At 42.7% G+C, this 23,373-nt stretch overlaps 2 protein-coding genes across 2 annotated transcripts; one reads left to right on the top strand and one right to left on the bottom strand.

Annotated features, from left to right (window-relative positions):
* Positions 1-10,545: 10,545 nt before the first annotated feature.
* On the bottom strand, positions 10,546-16,276 carry LOC4329062 (GDSL esterase/lipase At1g71691). Its single transcript, XM_015769273.3, has 4 exons — positions 15,987-16,276; positions 15,220-15,341; positions 13,924-14,434; positions 10,546-10,922 (listed from the first exon to the last, which is right to left on the bottom strand). Exons 1-4 carry the CDS (start codon positions 16,261-16,263, stop codon positions 10,705-10,707), a joined length of 1,128 nt encoding a protein of 375 aa, XP_015624759.1. The 5' UTR covers positions 16,264-16,276; the 3' UTR covers positions 10,546-10,704.
* Positions 16,277-18,420: 2,144 nt separating this feature from the next.
* LOC4329061 (uncharacterized protein At4g37920) lies at positions 18,421-21,841 on the top strand. Its single transcript, XM_015767493.3, has 6 exons — positions 18,421-18,627; positions 19,574-19,980; positions 20,083-20,254; positions 20,577-20,821; positions 20,938-21,125; positions 21,224-21,841. The coding sequence occupies exons 1-6, from the start codon at positions 18,483-18,485 to the stop codon at positions 21,381-21,383; spliced, it is 1,317 nt and encodes a 438-aa protein (XP_015622979.1). The 5' UTR covers positions 18,421-18,482; the 3' UTR covers positions 21,384-21,841.
* The last annotated feature ends 1,532 nt before the right edge of the window (positions 21,842-23,373 follow it).

Below are 23,373 nucleotides of genomic sequence, written 5' to 3'. Positions count from 1 at the left end.
AGAGAGTGATCGCAAGGTGCTCGATGAAATGTATTCGGGAAGAAAGCTGAGAGGAATGGGGATTTTTGTTGGGGGCTTAGCTTAGGATGTAAGGAAACCATGGGGATAAGATCGCCGGCACATGGCCTGGATGAGCTAGAGCTCTAATGGCAATCGGATAAGGAATATGAGGTGGACGACGCGGATAAGGGTTTATCTCCTTCTCCATTAAGGTTCTGTGGCTTAATCATCGCATCTATAACCTATGTACTGCAGGTCTAGGCGCTAGCTGGAGGAAGGGCATTGTTTTGTCCAGCGGGCGCGGTAGGGATGCGCAGTTTTAACCGATGGACGCAGAGCGGCATGGTGACGATGGCGATGCTCCGTGTTTCTTGGAGGGAAACGGGAGAGCGGTTGGAGGCCGGGATTCACGGCGGAAGAGCGGCTTGGCGTGGCTCGAGTTTGGCGTGGTGCGGCACATGGAAACGGTGCGACGCGGGTGCGGCGCGGTGCATGGGAGGGGTGGATGCGGCACATGGCACAACGCGAGCGCGGGAGTGGCGCAGGTGCGGAGGCATGGCGCGGCGCGGCGTCGGGTGGTAGCGAGATCGATGCGATGCACGCGGCACACGGGAGCAGTGCTGCAAGGGTTGGGAACGGGATGGATGCGTTCCTGATCTGCTGGGCTGGGCCTATGTCGAACAGGTGTCGGGCAATGAACAGTGGCGGCTAGGAAAAGAGAGAAAAGGAAGAAAAGCGAAAGGAAGGAAAGGGAGGGGCTAATCTGCAAAAGTGAATGGGATTGGAATTTGAATTGAGATGTAATATATATATTTTGGTTTTGGGAATTCAAATATGTATTTGAATATTTACTTATTTCCAAATGAATTTGCATTATATTGGGTTACTCTATAATTAACTTAAATAATTGCTGGCTGTGATATAGAATTAATATATTTCCATAGAATACATTATAAGGGTGGTGGTATATTTACTCAATTTATTTACATGACCAAATATTTTATATGAGTGAATCTATTCCATGAGAGACTCAATGAACATTATAAATATTAATATAAATATTCCAGTGGAACGCTCCTTTATATAGGGTCATCGTAGTGGCGATTATTTCATGGTTGCTTAGATGTCCTGACACTTGTCAACATGGTTCAAGTATTTAACATTCAATTTGTAGTCTGCATTATAGAAATTAATAATTGACTTGTACTTTATTCGGCTTGCTATCATGTGCACAAATATTTATAGGATTAATAATAATTATCTTATTCTAATTACTACTTAGTTGTACAGCTTTAGCTTAATCTTCAATCGTGAAAATTAATAGTTTGGCAAGCAATAGCAACCATAACATCTAGCATGATGCAAAAGTTCTAAAAAGTTTAAAATTTTAGTGATTTTTATTGTCAGAAATTTTCAGGGTGTTACAACAATCTACTCCTTCCGTCCAAAAAAAGGCAAACCCTGGGTTTCCGTGTCTAACTTTAACTGTCCGTCTTATATGAAATTTTTTTATAATTCATATTTTTATTGTTGTTAGATGATAAAACATGATTAATACTTTGTGCGTGACTTGTCTTTTTAATTTTTTTCATAATTTTTTCAAATAAGACGAACGGTCAAACGTTGGGCACGGAAACCAGGGTTTGTCTTTTTTTGGGACGGAGGGAGTAGGATCATAAGGTGTTGGAGAAGGCTTACTATCAATGTAGCCAAAGCGATTCAAGATCTTCTCCACATAATGGGACTGCAAGAATGTAATCACATTCTCACCTCTAATTAGCTTAATGTTTAAGATAACATCAGCTACTCCCAAATCCTTCATATCAAAATTTTGAGACAATAATGATTTAACCTCATTTATCACCTCAAGGTTTGTCCCAAATATCAGTATGTCATCAACATACAAGCACAGAATAACTCCCTCACCCCCACCATAGCGATAGTACACACATTTATCTGCCTCATTGACTGCAAAGCCTGAAGATGTCAATGTTTTGTCAAATTTCTCATGCCATTGCTTAGGAGCTTGTTTCAGACCATACAAAGACTTCAACAATTTGCACACTTTGCCTTCTTGACCTTCAACTACAAACCCATCAGGTTGATCCATATAGATCTCCTCATCTAGCTCTCCATTAAGAAAAGCTGTCTTAACGTCCATTTGATGAACGAGAAGACCATGTGTGGCTGCTAGGGAAAGTAGCACATGAACTGTGGTCAATCTAGCAACAGGTGAGTAAGTGTCAATGAAATCTTCGCCTTCTTTCTGATTATAGCCCTTAGCAACAAGCCGAGCCTTGTACTTTTCAATAGTACCGTCAGGCCTAAGCTTCTTCTTGAACACCCACTTGCACCCCACAGGTTTACACCCATAGGGTCGATTTGTCACCTCCCAAGTCCCGTTAGCGATAATGGAATCCATTTCACTACGGACAGTCTCCTTCCAGTAGTCTGCATCAGGAGATGCATATGCTTCTGAAATTGACTTAGGAGTGTCATCCACGAGGTACACAGTGAAATCATCACCAAAGGACTTAGCCGTCCTTTGTCTCTTACTCCTTCGAGGAGCTTCACTGACATCCTCCTCAATGACATGTTTATGTGTATGTTCAGTTTGTTCTGGTTGTGTGATTGAACGGGGAATTACTTCAGAGGGTTGGCTCGAACTACTATGTGTATCCTTCATTGGGAAAAAGCTCTCAAAGAAGGTAGCATCACGAGACTCCATAATTGTACCAACATGCATGTCAGGTACCTCAGATTTAACTATTAAAAATCTATAGGTAATGCTGTAATGAGCATATCCCAGAAAGACACAGTCCACAGTCTTAGGTCCCAATTTGCGCTTCTTCGTTATTGGTATATTGACTTTCGCCAAGCACCCTCATGTGCTTGGTGAAAGTGATGGTTTTCTCCCAATCCATATCTCATATGGTGTTTTGTCCTTATTTCTGTTAGGAACTCTATTTAACAAATGATTCGAGGTCAACAATGCCTCCCCCACCATGCCTTAGGTAGTCCCGTGGTGTCCAACATGTCATTCACCAAGTCAGTCAGTGTGCGGTTATTCCTTTCAGCAATCCCATTAGACTCGGGAGAATAGGGAGGCGTCCTCTTATGTATGATGTCATGTTCCTCACAGAATAAGTCAAACTCGTTTGAGAAAAACTCTCCACCACGATCAAACCTAAGCCTTTTTATCTTTTTGTCAAGTTGATTTTCAACTTCTGCCTTATAAATTTTCAAATAGTCTAGAGCCTCGTCTTTCGTTTTCAACAAGTACACATAGCAAAATATAGTAGCATCATCAATCAACGTCATGAAATATCATTTTCCACACTTCGTCAACACCCCATTCATTTCACAAAGATCTGAATGTAGGAGTTCTAGTGGTGCCAAGTTTCTCTCCTCGACAGCCTTGTGAGGCTTGCGAGGTTGCTTCGATTGCACACAACTATGGCACTTAGAACCTTTGACAGTGAAGAACTTAGGAATTAAACACATGCTGGAAAGCCGAGACATCAAGTCAAAATTAATATGACATAAACATGAGTGCCAAACATTAGCCTCATCATCCACACTGCCACAAATATGGTTCACAGACTTATTGCAGAAATCAGAAAGGGAAAAGCGGAACAGTCCTCCGCACTCATAACCTTTACCAATAAAATATCCATGTTTAGACACGACTACTTTATTACACTCAAAAACCAACTTAAATTCGTCTCTAGTCTGACGGGAGCCACTAACAAGATTCCTATCGATAGAAGGGACATGCTGCACGTTCTTCAGCTGCACGATCTTTCCCGAAGTAAACTTCAGATCTACCGTGCCAACACCATGAAAAGAAGCATGTGACCCATTCCCCATTAGGACGATGGAACCCCGTGCGACCTGATAAGAAGAAAACAATAAGATGTCAGCACAAACATGTACATTGGCCCTAGTATCAACCCACCAATTAGTAGACTGATTAACTAAAAAAACAGTAGGTAAATTACTATACCCGCCTCCATCTCCAGTGTTGCCAATGGTCACATTAGCAGACTTAGAAGTCTGCCCTGCAGGTGCCTTCATCCCCTTGCGTTGTGGACACTTCCTAGCCAGATGACCAGGTTGGCCACACATAAAGCAAGTCCTCTCATCCTGATTAGGATTGTTGTTGTTCTTCTTCTTCTTCTTAAAGTTGGTGGTCTGTTGAGCTTTGTATTTCCCCTTGCTCTTGTTCTGAGCCTTATGCACAACATTGGCACTGGACTGCCCACTATCACCCTTAGACGCAGCATCTTTTTCCCGAGCTTTCCCCTCAACATTAAGAGACGCTATCAACCCCTCAACGGAGTATTCCTATCTCTTGTGTTTGAGTGCAGTACCGAAACTTCTCCAAGATGGAGGTAGTTTCGCAATAATGCACCCAGCCACAAATTTATCGGGTAAGACACACTTAAGGAGTTCGAGTTCCTTAGCCATGGTTTGTATCTCATGAGCCTGTTCGACTATAGAACGGTTGTCAGTCATCTTGTAGTCATGAAACTGCTCCATGATATACAGATCATTGCTAGCATCAGTAGCACCGAATTTAGTATTCAGTGCATCCCACAACTCCTTAGCGTCGGTCATATGCATATACACCTCGACCAGACGATCGCCAAGAACGCTAAGAATGCATCCCACAAAGAGAGTAGTGGCTTCCTCGAATTGCTTCTGCTGATCAGCAATAAGAATTCCTTCAGGTTTGCCAGTACTCACCCAGAAGCATTTCATAGCTGTCAGCCACAGAGTGACCCTGATTTGCCATCTCTTAAAGTGCACACCGGAGAATTTATCTGGCCTCAGTGCATCGGCAAAACCAGCCATAGTAAAATCACAGCGCCTATAATAAGGTTTTTGGATTGTTGAAATTATAAGCACATAATGATTTAATTTATTCCATAAATAAATCATGACATTGCAGATGTAAACTAGATTGAACGCATCATTAGATCTACACATGTAAACTAAGCAGTAAAACATGAACAGATCAAATATGCACAATATGTCGAACACGTACCGAGGTGGCGGAAAGACCGGTTGCTCGGCAGGAACTACTCACGGTTGCGGGCGTCGATGAAGGTGCGCAGCACACGAGCGGAGAGGAAGGCGAGCCGTCGCGGACGAACAGGGAGCAGTCGCGTGAAGCGTTTCCCAAAAACCTTATTACCGCCTTCTCCCGGTGCAGGACGTCGAAGGCAGAGGTTCCGGAGACCTACTCTCCCGATCGCCGGTGCACGCCGGCGAGCGGGATGGAGTAGTCTATGAGCGACGGCGCAGTACAGAGTAAGAGGCAAACCCTAGATTGATTTCGCGTGTGTTGCGTGAAGGCGGATCAGGGCGCCCGCGTAACCGAACCGGATAAGTCACGCGTAACTTATCCGGACTCCACGCCGTTTTCACGCACCGGATTTTTCGGAATCCGAATTTCCCGCAGCAAAACAAAACTGCAAAAGGAGGCTGCATCTGCGCAAGGGTGAGGATGCCAATTTTGTGGACAATTCAACACGTATGTCGTGCACGCGCGCCGCCTGCCAGGCCAGCGAGCGCGTGTGTATTTCCCTTCTTCTCTCCACCACACATGCTTCAAGTGGCTAGGAGGGTATCCTCCCTTTTAAGGAGATCCCCCTCTCCTAGAATAAGCAAGGTGGTACTAAACTCCACATGCATGCCATCCGATGAGGTGGGCTTTTGTGATTTTTCAAAGAATTAATCTTCGAATGGGCCTTAGCCCATCTATTAATTCCAACACAATAATGTACTCCCTCCTTCCCATAATTAAGGGATTTTAGAGGGATGTCATATTTCCTAATCTATGAATATAGAGATAAGCCTATCCAGAATCATAGTACTGGAAAGTGTTGCATCCCTCCAAAATCTAATATATTTAATAATTAATATTGCATGTTTAACATATTCACCCATTTAGCTATTCAACATAGAGGAAGATGAGCCGTGATGGACGAATGTCGCACCGTGCTTTTTCAAAAACCTTATTCACATTCTCTAGGTTGTAGGATCACAATTACAACGGATTCTAGGGACCTATTTTCCCAACTACCAGTGCAAGCCAGCAAGCGAGAATTCCAGCAGCTTGATTAATTATCAAGTCAACACAGCACATCACCTATCGTGCGCGCTCTAATAAAATGCACCATTAGCAGATTTATGTTTTTTGGTTTCCCACAAGCTAGTTTAATTGGGATATATCATAGCAACAAGCTTGTAATGTGTTATCATTTATCATGGCATCGAGGGAGTAATGCATGTCTTAGCTTCACACTGATCACTGTTCGAACTAGACACTACCAAAAACCGGACTAGCTCTGACGGTCATTGGTTTTACTAACGTGCACAAACTCTCTTATCGGGGAAATTCAATTTTCCATGACACACTTATATATCTCAAGGTCAGAAAATTAATTTCCTTGATGTAGATATATACACCACCCGTCACAATAATTTGATTATTCTAACATGGACAAGGCTGTCGGTGGAAATAATGGATTCACGGTGGGAGTTGGCGCACAGCTAATTTTGGTTTGAACCAAATGGTGGGAGTGCCAAAAAATTGGTCACTTCACAACACACGCAATTTCGCTGACATGAATAGACCATTAGTAAATTTGCATGCTAATAAAAGAAAAAGAGAAAATTATTAAACAGATTTGCTATAAATGTGTCACCAGATTTTCTAAGAAAAAACGGTTGAATTGTTGCCCATACGATATTCATGTCAGTGCAAAAGAAAATAATTCAGGCGCAGTGGTGGGGGAGTCGAACTCTGGCCTTCTAGGTCTTAGACAGAGCGACTAACAAACTGAGCGAGGTAGGATTAATGATTTCAATACCAAAATTAAGTTAAAATTCATTCACGAGGTACTTACAGTACTTACGCCATACTTACATACCACTTACACTACACTTACAACGTAATTACATACCACTTACACTACAGTTACAATGTAATTACATATCACTTACACTATAATTACATACCACTTATATTACTAGTTATAGAATAATTACATTGTAATTTCTATGTGTTATTAATCATATGGTTTAAAAAATAAAATACGTACTAGTTCCTAATTAATCGTAAAAGTGTGTACGTAGTTGGAGGTCCACTGAGTCGTTAGGTATGGATTAGCAGTAGAGAAAAATCCGACTGTGTTTGGGTTCGTTTTATGGCGAATGATTTGTAGATAGTCCCTTTATTAAATGGAGACGTAGTGTACATCGACAGTAAACAGAAACGTGCAATTTTCACGGAGAGGCGATTGGGAGGCGATCATGGGGCGTCCTTGGAGGGGCCTTGGTGATCTTGAAGGCTTGATCTTCCCTTGGCGATGCCTGATCTCTCCTTTTTAGATGGCAAATTAATGGAGTATAGAAAAATCTCACTAAAAAAATAAGTCCAAACTCGATCTTCGAGCTAAATAAATGAAAAAGTTTGGATATCAATATTACCACTACTGTTTATATGTTGAATTTGTCTCTTCTATTTCTCAATATGTGAGTTAAAGTTGTTCATAAAACTTTTCATAAAACTTTATGGAGTGGTATATATACATTGCATGAATGTTATGATTTTTTTGAGAATTTGTTTTGATTGTTTGAAATATCCTAATACTGGTTACCGCTGAGTTTTTCGTAATCACTACTAGAGAAGTGATCTTTGCTGGGTTGGAGGATTTCCCCAATAGTCCCGGTTCCAATAAGAACCGGCAGTAAAAATTGTTTTTAGTCCCGGTTCAAAAATTTTTGATCTTTAGTCCCGGTTGGTAGTACCAACCGGGACTAAAGAGGATTTTTAGTCCCGGTTCATCCCTTGTCAGATGCGTGCCAGGGGGCCGAGGATCTCTAGTCCCGGTTGGTACCACTTTAGTCTTGGTTGGTCTATCAACCGGGAGTAAAGATCATTTAGATCTTTAGTCCCGGTTGGTACTAACAACCGGGGGTAAAGATTTATCTTTACCCCCGGTTGGAGTTACTAACCGGGAGTAAATATTTTCTCCTATCTCTGATCGGTTAAGTCCCAGATGAAATATTTAGATAAGAACGGATCATCTCCTCTTCTCCTCCCCTTAGATCCGATCTTATCTCTTCCTCCTCCACTCCCCCTATCCTCCTCTCCACTTCCTCCTTCTCCTCTCCCCTCTCCTCCCCCTCCTCCCCTCCCATCCGCCGGCGGGCGGCCGGCGTGGTGGCAGCCGGCGTGCAGAGATGTACTTGTGGTGATTTTGTGTGTGAGATGATACTTGTGGTGATTTTGATTCAGATCTAAGATGTATTTGTGTGTGATGTATTTGTGGTGATTTTTTAGAACTTGTGATGTAATTTTTTTAAGAATTTATGATGTTTTTGGAGATGATTGATTTGAGGATTTGAAGGATTCTTTTGATCTGTGATGTGATGATCGATTTAAAATTTCACGATTTGGGGATGATTTGGGATTTGGGGATGATTTGGGAATGGAGTGAAATCAACATTCAGTGTTAAAAACAATAAAAAAAAGGAGCAACTGAACTAGCCTGTCTCCATTTTTAGTCCTGGTTGGTAACACCAACCGGGACTAAAAATACATTTTTACTCCCGGTTATTTCACCCGGGACTAAATATGGGTATTTTTAGTCCCGGATTCGTGGTTCCGGTTGTATAACCGGGAGTAATAAAGGGGTTTCCCAACCGGGAGTGAAGAGTGAATAGTGTTGCTCTCGAATAATGTCAGTTGCTAGTTAGTGTCACAGCATATAGTTCATTTTCAGTTAATTTGTGGTACGAACGTGAAATATGATTGAAGCATATCACTACCAGTTTATGTCATAAACCGATATTAATACAACCCTATCGGTTCGTGCATCAACTAGTCCATGTTAGCTTAGGTGGGAAGCTTACGGTGATTAACACTTTTGTGGGAGTCTTTTACCACTATGCTATTAAGAAAGTGTTGGTTACCTGTATGTCACAAAAAAAAGTTTGGAGTTACATGTATGCCATGAGCCTAACTTTCGTTGACCCGTGTGCCATTTTGGATGGATGGAGACATAACAGAGGTGTTAGAGGCTGTGTAAAGACAGTTTTGCCCTTGTGTACAATAATGGGTTTAAAAAATCAGAAAAGTGAAAAATAATTTAGGAAAAGCGTTAAAAACCAGAAAAATGAAAAATAATATTTAAAAAAGGTAAAAATCAGAAAAAGTGAGAATAAATTTTAAAAATGTTTAAAAATCCGGGAAAAATTAGGAAAATGTGGGAAAAATTAGAAAATGGTGGAAAAAATAAGGAAAAATCAGAAATAAATTTTGTAAAAAAGAAAAAAACAGGTGTATGACCATTGCATACCAAAAAATAACGGGTAATCAAATATTGTAGTTTGGTGTGAGTGACAGGAATTCATGTGGGCAGGTATTATTGTCCAATACATGAAAACAAGCATATGCCCTTTTTTTTATTTAATGCTTCGAATCAAGCATACACATATAGCTTCCAAAGGGCACCAATTTCCAAAAGCAATCGCATAATTCCAAATTCCGTTTCTCGCAAAAGACGAGAACTCCAAACCATATACAGATGCATCTCGAAACCCCACACGAGAGAGCAAGAGCGAGAGCGAGAGATCGAGAGATAGCACGAGAGCAGTAGCCGCAGCTAGCACATCGTGATTCGAATCTCACGTGACCACCGCAAATATCTCACTCGCTCATCTGCGGTGGCGGCCATCGACGGAGGGCCCGACGGCGCCGCACCACCTGGTGACCGACGACGACGCCGCCCTCCCGAACCAACCACCACCCGCCGCGCGTGCCGCCCACGTGCCGCGCGACGAGGGAGGACGCGGGAACGCGTGGGCCCTGGAGGAGGAGAGGAGGAGGCACGACGGCCTGGCGCAGCGGCGCGCCGGCCTAGGCGCACGGTGACGGTGGCGGCGACGACGGCTCCGGCGAGGCGAGACGGTGACGGCTTCGGCGAGGCGAGGCGGTGACGGCTCCGGCTCCGGCTCCGGCGAGGCGAGGCGGCGGCGGCTCCGGCTCCGGCGAGGCGAGGCGGCGGCGGCGTGCGGCTAGGTTAGGGTGCGGCGGCTTGCAGCGCAACGGGGAGAGAGCAGGCACTCACGGGAGATAGCGGGAGAGGAGAATAGAGCTGAAAATCCTTAGGGGCAAATTAGTCATTTTTATACATGGTCCCACATGTCAGAGCTATGGAACTGTTAAGTTCTAACAGAAGGTGGACGCACGGGTCAACGAAAGTTTTTTCTCATGGCATACAGGTGACTCCAAACTTTTTTGTGGCACACAGGTAAGCAGCAACTTTTTTAATAGCATAGGGGTAAAAGACTCCCTTTGTAGTAGTGTTGAATTTAACCAGACTAGGAGTTTCCCACACAGTGTAAATGTGTACTAAGTCCACTCACAATGTGTCGGTGTGTGAAGTATGAGTTAAAAAAAAACAGTTTGACTAGGGATCTTGACCACGCCTTTACATATAATGTTGTTTGAAGATAGCAAAATCCATATAAACAAACCACTTATCCATTGAAATGTCAGTAATTGTATCAATTCTTATTAAAATTCTTCCATTCTAAAGGAGAACATTTAACTTATTATTGATCGAATGTCGTAAGATTTTTTTTATGGGCGCCGTGCCTTGCTACATGAGATCGAGCGTGGAGTTATCACTTTTTCCTTCGGATCAGTTGCTTGAAGTTAACCGGCGTGGTGAACTTTGCGGTGCCATTGTAGAACGCAGCGGCAGCCACCATGGCAGCTTGCTCCGTGGTGTAACCCCCGTCCCAAAACCAGTACTGCGCGCGGTTGTCGCAGGGTGGTTGGTTGAAGTAGGGGAAGGGCATGCAAGGCCCGGGGCAGCACGAGCTGTCGATGTTCACAAACCCTGCAAAATTATAACGAGCCGTATCAGAAATTCAGAGCTTGGAGAAATCAGAGGTAAGGAATAAAATGAAATATTAGAGCCCTTCGATCATGAGAAAAATGCTAAGTTAAACTGTTACAAATTTAGACTGACAAAACTTTTTTAAAAAATTTTACGCCACTATTTTTTTAAAAAAAAATTCGATTGGACGGGTGCAATTCGTATATGGAAAACATATTTTTCGTAAAACTAATCATTCTATTCATAAATATATGTCGTGTGAACTTTTTTTCTAGTCTTCAATATGCCAATTTGACCATAATTTTTTATTTAAACAAGTTCACAAAACCCACGTTTATGGGCGTTATATATGAAAGTATTTTTTAAGGTAAATATCTGCATGGCCACACTTTTGGAAGTTTGATAATAAAAAAGGTTAACTGACTAATACTTATGGCCGTATGATCGTATATAATTTTCATATATTTTACAAGCGGTCTTTTATGGTGCCTCCTAAATCAATTGGTATCCACCGTTAATTCACAAAGGGTAATTTAGGAACAAAAATTATTACTACAAAGGATAGATTAGTAATTGACCAATCACCAATTCTCCATCCGTTGCCTAGTGTTCACGATTCCCTTTCCACGATTTCAGTGCTTAACCCTAATCAACTCCAATCCCAATTGAACGAGCTCGGATGCAAGGAGCAGGGGCTGCGCGCGTGACGGCGGCGACCAGCAAGCACGTGCAAGGCAGCGACCGGCTGGCGCGAGCAATGGCTATGACCAGCGTGCGGCGGCGGTGATGACGACCGGCTACCGCAAACGTCGGCTACGACGGGCGGCCGAGACAGGCGCGTGCGGTGGCGGAGACGACGACCGACTGCCGCATTAGTTTGCTGTGACCGGAGGGCGCATACAACAGCAGCGACCTCAGCGTGTGTGAAGCGGCTGAGACCGGTGGGCGCGTGCGGCCTCGGTGAGCGGCGGGCGCGTACGGCGGTGAGCAGGTGTGCAGATGTATATGTACATATCGGTAAAAGTATGATATAAACGTTTAACTACGAAAAGAAGCACACCGTTCTTCCTCCTGTGCTGCATGAATGCAGCTTGTCTTGTAACGGATAGGAGTAGGATACAGATATAAAAATAAGACGATTTTGTCCTTAGCCGTACAAATCTACTACTACTTAAAAAATAAGAGGTGCTTCCATCGTCTGTCAAAAAAACCGGGTGAAAAAAAACCGGAACGAATCCGATTCATCAACTCTACTACTACTTAAAAAATAAGAGGTGCTTCCATCGTCCGTCAAAAAAACCGGGTGAAAAAAAACCGGAACGAATCCGATTCATCAACGCGGTAAAAGAAAAATCGGGAAAAAAAAAGAATATGTCCGATTCCACAAAAATAGGAAACAAACTCCCATCTGTTATACCAAGTCCTATTCGGTTAGCATCACCAGGAGAACCGACACCATTCACAGAGAGAGAGAAAGAGACGACGCCGCCACCTCTCCCGCCCCCGTCGGACCGCAGCCGCCTCCATGCCGCCGAATCTGGCGGAGGCGAGGTCCGGCCCGCCGCCCCTCCCACCCCCGCCGGGCTGCAGCTGCCTCCACACCGCCGGATCTGGCGGAGGCGAGGCCCGACCGGCGTTCCATGACGTCCGCCACCACCACCACTGCCGCACCTCCCCACCATGCACAGAGAGAGAGAAAGAGACGACGCCGCCGCCTCTCCTGCCCTCGCCAGACCACAGCCGCTTCCATGCCGCCAGATCTGGCGGAGGCGAGGTCCGGCCCGCCGCCCCTCCCGCTCCCGCCGGGCCGCAACCGCCTCCACGCCGCCGTTGTTCGGGGAGAGGGCGCCGCGCCGTTGGTTGTGGGGGAGGGCGCCGCCGCCGCCGCTCGCGGGAAGAGGGGCGTCGTCGCCGCCGCTCGGGGGCGCGGAGGGGAGGGCGGCGATGTGAGATGGGAGGGAGGGAAATGGGCTAGGGTTTCGGCGGCTGAGGAGAAGGAGGGGTTTTGTTTCCCCGATATCGACGCTCGGCCGTCCGATCAAAACCCTAAAGATCGGACGATCGGTGTCGTCCAGGCCGAAATCAGCCCAAGAGGGATCGAGAGTGAGGCCACTTTTCTGGCCCAAGCCCAGGTTGTGGCCTGGGGAGGGGAAGTGCACTTGTGCGTGCACAAAAGGCCGTGGACCGACCGGCAAGGGCCGGAAATAAGTCTATTTTAGGTCCCTCAGGCCCAAAAAAAGAGAATAAATTCATTTTTAGTGCTCATTTTTTCAGAAGCATTACAATTATAAGTTATTGAATGTGTTTATTTCGAAGCAAACCTAAAAGGAAGTATTTTCTTTCTTTTTCCAAGTAAATAATTGTTAAATGACGTTTGTATTAATAAAATTAACAATTAAGCTCTGAAAAATTCAAATATAATTTCAAAGAGTGTAACTAATCATGGAGAATTTAAAAAAAATTAAATTTAACCATGTCATTTTATTTCTCACACTTGCTTTACTTGTAAATTTATTTAATTATACACATACCTACTTAAAAATACCAAATATTTCAGCGAATTTGTATTTTAATTAATTGCATATTTTTCTAATCTGTACGCTTCACATTGTAACACACAGGCACTTTTGCTAGACCAAACAACACTTTTGGTCAATATACACACTCCGTAATCACCCGGTGCAACGCACGGGCACTTTTGCTAGTCAATTAATAAAACTCAATTACCATTTTAACCTTCCAGCTTCCAGCCCACCCTTTTAATACCTATCTCCTAGTACCTTCTCTCTTTGAAGTGTTAGATCATTAGAGATCAACGATCCTAATTAATTCCAAGCACATAAAAAGGTCTCATTTTACAATAGAAATAAAACAGTCAAAGTTACAAATATATTGAATAGCATACGTGTGTTGATATCCAAAATGGTGTCATTTTTTCTTTTTTGCGAGGACAAAATGGTGTCATTAATTTGTGCGCGTTAGAAGAGAGATCAGGATTTACCGGCAGCCGATGGGTTGGCGAAGGTGGCGTTGGAGAAGGCGTAGAAATCAGCGAGGGAGTAGCGAAGGCGACGCTTCTCGGACCGGAGGCCGGCGAGGAGTGCCCCGAGAGCCGCGTTGAACTCCGCGGCGAGGCCGTTCATCCTCGCGTCGCACCCGCCGCCGCCGCCGCTGCCGCCACCGCGGCGCGTGTCCACCGTCGGCCCGCACCCGACGAGGCCGACGTTGACGACGGCGAACCTCCTGGCGCCCATGCCGTATAGCGACGTGACGCTGGCGTTGTAGAGCTCCACGAGCCGCTGCACCTCCGTCTTGTTGTCCGGCGGCGACGGCGGGAACGTCAGGAAGTAGTTGCAGTCCGGGAGGAGGTCCATGGTGCCGACGGCGAGCAGGAAGAGGGACCTCGAGAGGAGGTCGCTCATGGCGAGGCGCCCCAGCTTGGACTCCATCTGTGACCTCGTCGTGGCGAAGTAGCTGATTTGCTTCGACAGTGGGATGGTCAAGCCTGCGTTCTGTATGCATCATGCTGATTATTGGGCGATTTGATTTCATAACATTGACATTGTCACGCCATATATGATGGATGAAAGACACAGACACACAGAACGCATACAAGTGAAGGACACCGAGTATGTGAGTGTGCCCCTAACACATACTCCTAACATTCCAAATTATAGGGACACCATCTTTTTAAGAAAAATTAAACTCGGTAACTTTTGATTAATAATCATACTAACCATATTATGCTATATTATATATATATATATATATATATATATATATATATATATATATATATATATATGTTATATCACTACATTCACAGTTCAAAGTATTTTTCATGTGATACTAATTTTATATTTGTTGAAAACATAACGTAGAATAAATAATGGTCAAAATATCATTAAATACCTTAATTATAAAAAATATATGTATTATAATATGGGACGGAAGAAATATTAGAAAATAGAGACCAACGTAAAATTCTTGACCTAACTGTAACCTTCTTAATAACGTGTGCATGTATACTTAATTACGAAAATCCCATGGTGTAGCTTTAATATGTGTTATTTTGTACTCACTCAGTTCTTAAAAGATCATCTATTAATGTATGCAAACTAGTCGTACATCCAAATCTTATTAAATCAGTAATGAACACAATAATATATAAGGATTTGATATGTGACAATAATAGTGGTGTAGATTTGTGTTTAAAAAACACCTTCACATGGTACTGACGTACTGTGTCTCTAAGCTCCTTTGCTTAAAAAGGAAAAAAGGAGTAGAGTTGACTCACTGTGGAGTTCCGTATGCCAGCATCTGCAGAAGCATAGTTGACTCCAGTAAAACCGTCCATGTTGACCGGACCGGAGAGAGACAGGTAAGCTGGAGGGCTCATCTCATATCCCATGTACTTTGCTGCGTTCAACCGCATTGCCATACATATCATGTATAATTAAATGAGCTTATGGGCATATGCATCATGGACGTGCATTACTAGTCAAAACTCAAAACATACTCAAACATTTCACTTTCTTGGCTAACAGTTAATAACTAATGTATATTCCATTTGTTGGGAAATATAAAATGCATCGGGTTGGAAGGATGCTTGGGATGAAGAGATGTGAAGAAATTTAGACGAGATATGATTCATAGGACTAGTAATATATAATTAGACCCTGTTTAGATGAGACTAAAACTTGTAAGTCCCTATCACATGGGATGTTTGGACACTAATTATAAATATTAAACGTAGACTATTAATAAAATCCATCCATAATTTTAGACTAATTTGCGAGACGAATCTATTGCTTAATAAAATTGTCTCACAAATTAGCTTTCATTTATGTAATTAGTTTTGTAAGTAGTCTATATTTAATACTATAAATTAGTGTTTAAATACAAAGACTAAAGTTTCCCTGGATCCAAACACCACCTTAGCAATGGTTTTATTTATGGATCAAATTTAAAGCATATATTTGTAGACAGAAAAAAGTACATGATTGTGTTTTTTTTTTCGAAAAAGTTATAGACGTTTTGTCCACATGCATATACTGCTCCTACCGATGAAGTCGGCCATGGTGTAGCCGTTGCTGAACCTGCCGGTGGCCTTGCCGCCGGGGAAGTCGATGCCGTAATAAGGGTGGTTGGCGCGAGGAGGATCCCCGACGTCCTCGTCTCCGGGCAAGTTGTTGTTGTTTCCGACGTCAAGGGTGCCGTCGCCGAACACGAAGAGCGGCACCGGCTGCGCCACGGCGGCGGCCGCCGCGCCTGCACCACCGGCGAGCAGCACTACAAACGACACCACCATCACCGCAAGAGTGCTACTGCTACGCTGCATAATGAACTCTTGATGGGAGAGGCTGGCCAGCAAGCTGATGTGTAGTTATAATCACACGGAGTTAAAGTCAACTGTAGATACGCAAGTAACCCCTAGTCTTAAGATGGATTATAATCCCTTAGTGGTTATTAAGTACTACCTCAATCTCAAATTAAATAAGTACAACCGTGGGAATCCGTGTTTGACCATCAATCTTATATGAAAATTTTATGAATTTGTTTTAAAATTAGTCGCACATAAAGTATATTCATGTTTTATCATCTAATAATAATAAAAATAATAATCATAAAAAAATTTCAAATAAGACGAACCGTCAACCGTTAAACATGAATAGTGCAAAACTGCATTTATTTTAGGACGGACGGAGTACTATATTGCTACACTTAGTTTGTACTCCATATCAATCAACCCAGCCATACTGCTACCCACTACTTTCGCCCATCCTCGCTCCCACTCCCAATCCCACTCCACAAGCCACCAGAAGATACGGGCGATGGGCGATAACACTGGCACAGTGAATTACCGATGTTAGGAGAAAGTTCACCCCAGATAGACCGGCTGGATAGAGAAGGCGGTGGTTCGACATCTGCAGTGACAGATTAACGTCAGCGCCTGTCATCGGACCGCTAGCTAGGGTACGTAGGACGAAAGCACCAGTGACTGGCGGTAAGTGAGCACCCGTCACCGATGATCCTCATCAGTGATAGGGTTTAGTTGAGGCCCGGCATCGATGTTCTGTGTTGGACCACAAGGGTTATTGAGTGTTATCGTAAAGCTTAATCTCTAACAGGTGTTTGGCAAGGCATCGGGATTAAATAACAATGTGCAAAAAAAACGTAGATTTTGCCAATTGCCTGTGACAACATTGATGTACAATCACTCACCTAAGATTTTCCTGGCTCAATACAATCTTTTCCAACAAGTTATCTTGGACTCCCTCTTCACTTAAGAAAGCTTAGGAAAGTTGACTTCCTACCTTTAATTGAAAAGAGTGGATCGCGAATTCCAGAATGGAAGGGCAAATTCTTCAGCTCCACAGGAAGAGAAACTCTGGTAAAATTAGTCATGTCCTCCATTCCAATATACCATTTGTCAGCTCTTTTAATACCTAAATGGGTTTTCAAAAGAATCAATAAACTCATAAGGGCTTTCCTTTGGAAAGGTGAGGAGCCAGAAAATGTTAAGCTAGGGGCTAGTTTGGTGAATTGGCAAACTGTTTGCAGACCAAAGTAGCTGGGTGGACTTGAAATCATAGATCTATAAAAATTCTCCTCGGCCTTAAGATTAAGATGGATTTGGCTAAGGTGGACAAACCCATCCAGGCCTTGAGAACAAATGGATCTCCCTTACAATGCAGTGGATATCCACTTTTTCCAAGCCTGCATAAAAATCACCCTGGGCAATGGACAGAAAACCCTCTTTCGGAGAGACAATTGGCTAGATAATAGATGTCCAAAAAACATTGCATCAAAACATTTCAGACTCTGGCTGGGCAGGTGGTTGTCGAGGGCCTAGAACTTGGTGTTGCCGGAGGTGAGGACCAGTGGCCAGGGCTGACAGAGGCAAGGCCAAGAGGGCTAGTGGCTGGGGCCAACTGAGGTGAAGGGTTAGCGATGGTGGGAGGCCAACAAAGATAATAGGGTGACGCTTGGGGGCTTGGTGCCGCTACGGCCTATAAGCGGTCAACAATGTGACCTAGTTGACGGTGTGAAAGCGAGAGCAAAGAGGAGCAGATATTCAAGTGAACGAGTGTGCTAAAAAGAGGGATGGAGGTGTCCTGTATGTTCTTCTCTCCTTATAAGGTTTTTACCTTTTTTTTTTCCTTGATGGGCTGGGCGCCTAGGCCATATGGTAATATTTTTATAGGGTCATATTAACACATCACTGTTAGATAGTTGGATACTTGGGCTGTTGTGTTTGACTCGTTAGCTGAATCTGGCTTAGCTCGTCAACAAATCGATACGGGCCAAGTCGAGCGAATTAACTTTTTTTTTTTTACTACGAATCGGGCACCTGATTTGTAGATTCTTCCAAATTCCAGGGTGTGTTTCGCAATTCAGAACCCAACAAGATGACAAAGAAAGTGATGAGGCGAGAGGGTGAGATCACCTCGCTCGCGGTGTCGTCACCTCTCCCCTATCCACCCAGCCACTCCTTGCCCCCACTTGTACGCCTCCGCTTAAACCCTAGCAAACGCCCGCCTCCTCTCGCCGCCGCCAATGGCGATGCCGGCCGCCCCTTCCTGCCAGGCGCCGCCCACCGGCCTCCCCCTGCTCACCCCACCTCCTGCCGCCCGCACCCTCTCCTTCGCCCGTCGCCTCCGCTCCCATGGCGCCGCCGCCGCCGCCCCCGTCGCCTCCAAAGGTGAGTTGTTGCAAAATTGGACTTCACCTGAGCGGGAATCGTTGCAATTAGAGCTCAAAAGTAGATCCACCGTTACTTCCAGTTGAATAGCTTATGGTGCGCATACGATTGGAGCTCGTACCATTAAGATTTTTTGGCATTTCTGAATCGGTCGTGAGTCCGGTGTTTCTTACCACAGGGGGAGAGTTCAGCGTCATATGGTTTTCGGTTCTTTTCCATTTTGAATTTCAAATTAATAGCGCTGTGTAAATAGCAATGATGAGTGAGGACGAAGGTTTAGCGTAAATATGGTTGCTGGTATGATGTTTAACTTTACTGAGGATTTGAGTCCTTTGTTGAGAATCAATCTGCTCTGAAACTAGATCAAACTAGACGATTAACCAATTCTGTAACCAAAACTTACTTTGTGATCCTCTAATGGTCTGCTAGCCTATTCTTGTTTTCCTTCAACATCTATAAGTTTTAAGGTTTTAGTGCCGTGTTATCTTCTTCTTCTTCTTCTTCTTCTTCTTCTGTAGTACTCCTGTAGGTGCAAAATTTTACTGATAAGTTCAATAGTCTTGAAAATTAACAGCATCAATAGTTCATGCATATGCCCTATATGGTTGTTTCCTGTGACCATACTGTATATTCTGGAATTCTATCTGTGGTTGCTCTAGTTTTTGTGTGTTAGAATTCAGGTTTACCACTTGAAACGAAGTCTTTATCCTGCTGGCATTTGATCCCTTCAGGATTTACCATGTGCCCAATGAAACAATCAAATCTCAGCATTAGTCTCTCTTGTGTCAACCTATTAGGCATGCACGAATCACTGCATGGTGCCACAGTGTAACCATCTGTAATGGCTCTATTCTTGTATCTGATGGTCTCCATAGATTTTTTGTATATGGGGCATCTATCTAATTTTGAAGGTTTTACCCTCAATGTGTTTATTTTCTGATCACAGGTCACCTGTTTCTTAGTCAACGCCAACCACGAACCTCTAATCTAGAAGCAGTTGGTGATGTGACAGCAGTTCCTGAGGATTATACAGAAAACATGCCCTCAAGCAGTGGATCTACAAATGTTGCTACGAGTATTTCATCACATGAAGATAATCTGGCAGGAAGGGTTGCCAAGACAAACCAGACGTCTAAAGAAAACCAAAAAATGATTAAAATATCTGACAAGTTAATTGGTGTATTTATGGTCGATAAGCCTACACCAACAGATTGGAGAAAGTTATTGTCTTTTAGCAGGGAATGGGATAACATAAGGCCACATTTTTTCAAACGCTGTCAGGAAAGAGCAGATGCAGAATCAAACCCTGAGATGAAGCACAATCTTCTCAGGCTTGCTAGAAAACTGAAAGAGGTGATTCACTTTAGTGGTTTCCAGGAAGCCTATCTATGCTTTATTTCAACTATTAAATTTAGCCTTTATTCATAACAGTTTTTTTCCTCGCTCACTTTTCAGATAGATGAAGATGTACAAAGGCATAATGAACTACTTGAAGTAGTAAAATCTACACCATCTGATGAAATTGGTTCTGTTATTGCTAAGCGCCATAAAGATTTCACGGTGGAATTTTTCAACCACCTTTATTATGTTGCAGAGTCTTATCATGATGACCCTGAAAAACAAAGAGGTGAGACATACACAAGAACGTCTATTTGCAACATTTGGCCTTTTATTGTAACATATGTTGGTACTCTGCATAGCTTTCCTTGTATTAAGGCCCTAGTAACTTCCCATATGAATCACATGTCGAGGAATATAGATACACTACACCACCAACAACAGCTATTTTCTAGTTTTCTCAGTCCTTACTGAATGTATATCATGCTATTGTACAATATGTAGCATGGGTCTACTTGCTTGTATAGTTGGAACATATTTTTTTCCCTTTATTTTCAGCCATTAGTATTTTGGGAGCTTATCATTTTCCTTTTTGACTGGTTTGCTTGCAGAATTGGCACAACTTGGAAATGATTGTGTAGATGCTCTACAAGCTCATGATGACACATCTGGGAGTCTTGAAGCTCTGAGTGCTGCTGAATTAAAGTTGAAAGATATACTGAATTCACCTTCCGTGGATGCTGCATGCAGAAAGATAGATGACTTAGCTGAGAAAAAGGAATTGGATTCTGCGTTAGTCTTAATGCTTTCAAAAGCTTGGTCAGCTGCAAAGGGTACTGACATCACAAAATCTGAGGTAAAACAGAAAAGCATTCAAGTACCATTTGGAACATAGAGTAGCTATGCCATATATGTACCTAATTTACAAATTCATCAGTTTGAGTGCTCACTGGAATGCAATACATTGTGCAGGCTAAAGATATAATGTTTCATCTATACATGACTGCAGTAGCCAATCTCCAGAGACAAATGCCAAAGGATATCAGAATACTAAAGCATCTTATAATGATTGAGGATCCAGAAGAACGCTTGAGTGCATTGAATGACGCATTTACTCCTGGGCCTGAACTTCAGGGGGATAATGTTGATACATTATACACGTAAGTGTTCAATATATTGAAATCCCTTTCATAATAGATTCTGTGGCTGTTCTTCCTTTCTCTTGTCAAGTCTTGGTGACATAGTTAGTGGATTGCAGGAGTCCAGAGGTATTACACACTTGGGCCAGTGCTATTGTTGATGCATATTATAACAGCAGAGAAGGCACTCTCCTTAGGCAAGCAAGGGACTTGATGAACCCTAAAATCATCAAAAGAATTGAGGAGATACTAAAATTAATCAAGGATAAATACCTCTGACTCTTTAAGAAAATGGGGGTTTCACATTCATACTTTCCTAGTGATTAGGCAGTATAATTAAAGAAATTGGATGGCCTTGCATACTCTGCTTTCTGCGCAGCATCCTGCTCATCGTTCCAATCGGATTCTCCATTGCTGCTTGAAATGGACAATGGTTATACTTGACTGATTAAATGCAGATTGATGTAGCTTTGTATGGTGTAAAAGTGATTGTAGCATGTGATATATCAATGCAATTTTCAGTTAGAAGTCTTGCCTTCCTTTCTTTTTGCACTTATATGCTTACTGGTTAACAGGGTTGTAACTCTCTGATAAATATAGATTTTTTTCCCTCTAAAGTTGTATGTATGTCTCCAAGATCCTTGTGATGAGTTAGTTAATGATTCAACTCGAATAATTGTACAGATCCTTCTGATCTACCACATATTTACTTAATGGTATGGAAAGGTTTGTTATAATTGCAGCTGGATGATATGAACCTAGCTGGTGGGTAATGCGCACTATTATGTCAACTATTTAGCACAGTCCACAAGATTAGGATGGGGGTATACCTAATTCCAGCTTCAGCTGGTGAGTTTGTATATTCATTCGATTAACTTGTTATGTTCTGTTCATTCTATCAAACATTTTTGCACGCTTGAATGGATTAAAAGATGCTAGTATTGAATTGGGTATTAGTCATGTGTCCAAGTAGTGGATAATTGATAAGTTATCTTTTGTAGACAAAATTTCACATCATTCATTGCCAAGCCATGTTTTCCTCTGATGTTAAGTCATGTTTCCTATTACCACTTGACTTTTTGTAATGAGGCTGATACTTGATACAAAAGCTTCTGCGTATGTTTACTTGCCAAGATAAACAACTTTGAGTCTGATATCCATGGAAGGTTCACTGCAAGTAAACTGATGTATGTATTTTTATTTTCTTCAACTTGCAGGTAAATTTTAATGATTTTCACTTGAGAATATGCTTATTCGGTTTGACCCCAGAACTATATTATCTGTGACAGAAATGTTAAATTTCCTTTCCTGGGTTTTCCTTTTCAAATGAGCCATAAGAAACATTTTTCTTTTGTCAGGTAACCATCTGTTGACAAATTAAGTTTTTTTTTATCATACTATACAGTAGTATACTGTATACACCCTTGAGATTGGTCAGGAATTGTGAAAATAATGAACTTGAAAATCGTGATATTTCTTGGCCTTCTTTTTATAGAATAATGCTGGAGTCAATTGCTATGGCGTTACAAAAAGACATCCATTTGGCATTTGCATTACCCCTGTCGGAACAAGCACACCAAGAGATGCCACATATGCAATTTGTGGACTTCAATTACAGCCCCATCTCTGAGTATGATAAATGGGTGTATACCTGGGGAAATGATATATATTCTTCACAGAAAGTTTATGCAAGGAACTTCATGTTTACACAACAGATTCCACACTTAAATGGATCTGGAAGACCAAGTGTACAATGAAGATAAAAAGCGTTTGGTTGGCCACTCCTAGTTGACAGGCTGAACACCAAAGACATGCTTGATAGGAAGAATTGTGCACCTGAAGAAAGTAATTTGACATGTGTGCTTTGTGACCAACATACAGGGAAACATTCCTACACCTATTTTTTGATTGCCCATTCAGCAGGCAATGCTGGAGCTTGATCTCAATACACTGGAATACCTCTTGATCTGGGTGAGATGCTAAAGGAGGCCAGAGAAAGTAGCAATACGGCTTGCTTCGCAGAGTGGCATATTTGAAAACAAAGGGATTGCAAAAATTTTAAGAACAAAACACCTTTGGCCCAAAATTGGAGGACTCTTTACAAGAATGACCAACTCCTCTCCGTTCGCCTGAATCCTATAAAGAGGGACTTTTTTTTGGATTAATGACTTGTAATTTTCCCTTTGTACTTTGGTTCTACCCTCTGAATAAAGAAAATCCACACTACTGGGGCCTCCCTTGCAGTACTTGAGTCAAAAAATAGGCTGAG

Source organism: Oryza sativa, chromosome 2 (assembly GCF_034140825.1).
Source record: "Oryza sativa Japonica Group chromosome 2, ASM3414082v1".
In the NCBI taxonomy this organism is placed as follows: domain Eukaryota; kingdom Viridiplantae; phylum Streptophyta; class Magnoliopsida; order Poales; family Poaceae; genus Oryza; species Oryza sativa.
This window is presented reverse-complemented; position numbering and strand designations above follow the sequence as displayed.

Excerpts from the sequence above, each read along its gene's own strand:
- LOC4329062 (XM_015769273.3), bottom strand. The coding sequence starts at position 16,263 with ATGCAGCGTAGCAGTAGCACTCTTGCGGTGATGGTGGTGTCGTTTGTA. Across the intron at positions 14,435-15,219 it reads CTGGCATACGGAACTCCACA|AACGCAGGCTTGACCATCCC; the intron begins GTGAGTCAACTC and ends TGATGCATACAG. Across the intron at positions 10,923-13,923 it reads CGCCAACCCATCGGCTGCCG|GGTTTGTGAACATCGACAGC; the intron begins GTAAATCCTGAT and ends ATAATTTTGCAG.
- LOC4329061 (XM_015767493.3), top strand. The coding sequence starts at position 18,483 with ATGGCGATGCCGGCCGCCCCTTCCTGCCAGGCGCCGCCCACCGGCCTC. Across the intron at positions 20,822-20,937 it reads CTGACATCACAAAATCTGAG|GCTAAAGATATAATGTTTCA; the intron begins GTAAAACAGAAA and ends TACATTGTGCAG. Across the intron at positions 21,126-21,223 it reads AATGTTGATACATTATACAC|GAGTCCAGAGGTATTACACA; the intron begins GTAAGTGTTCAA and ends AGTGGATTGCAG.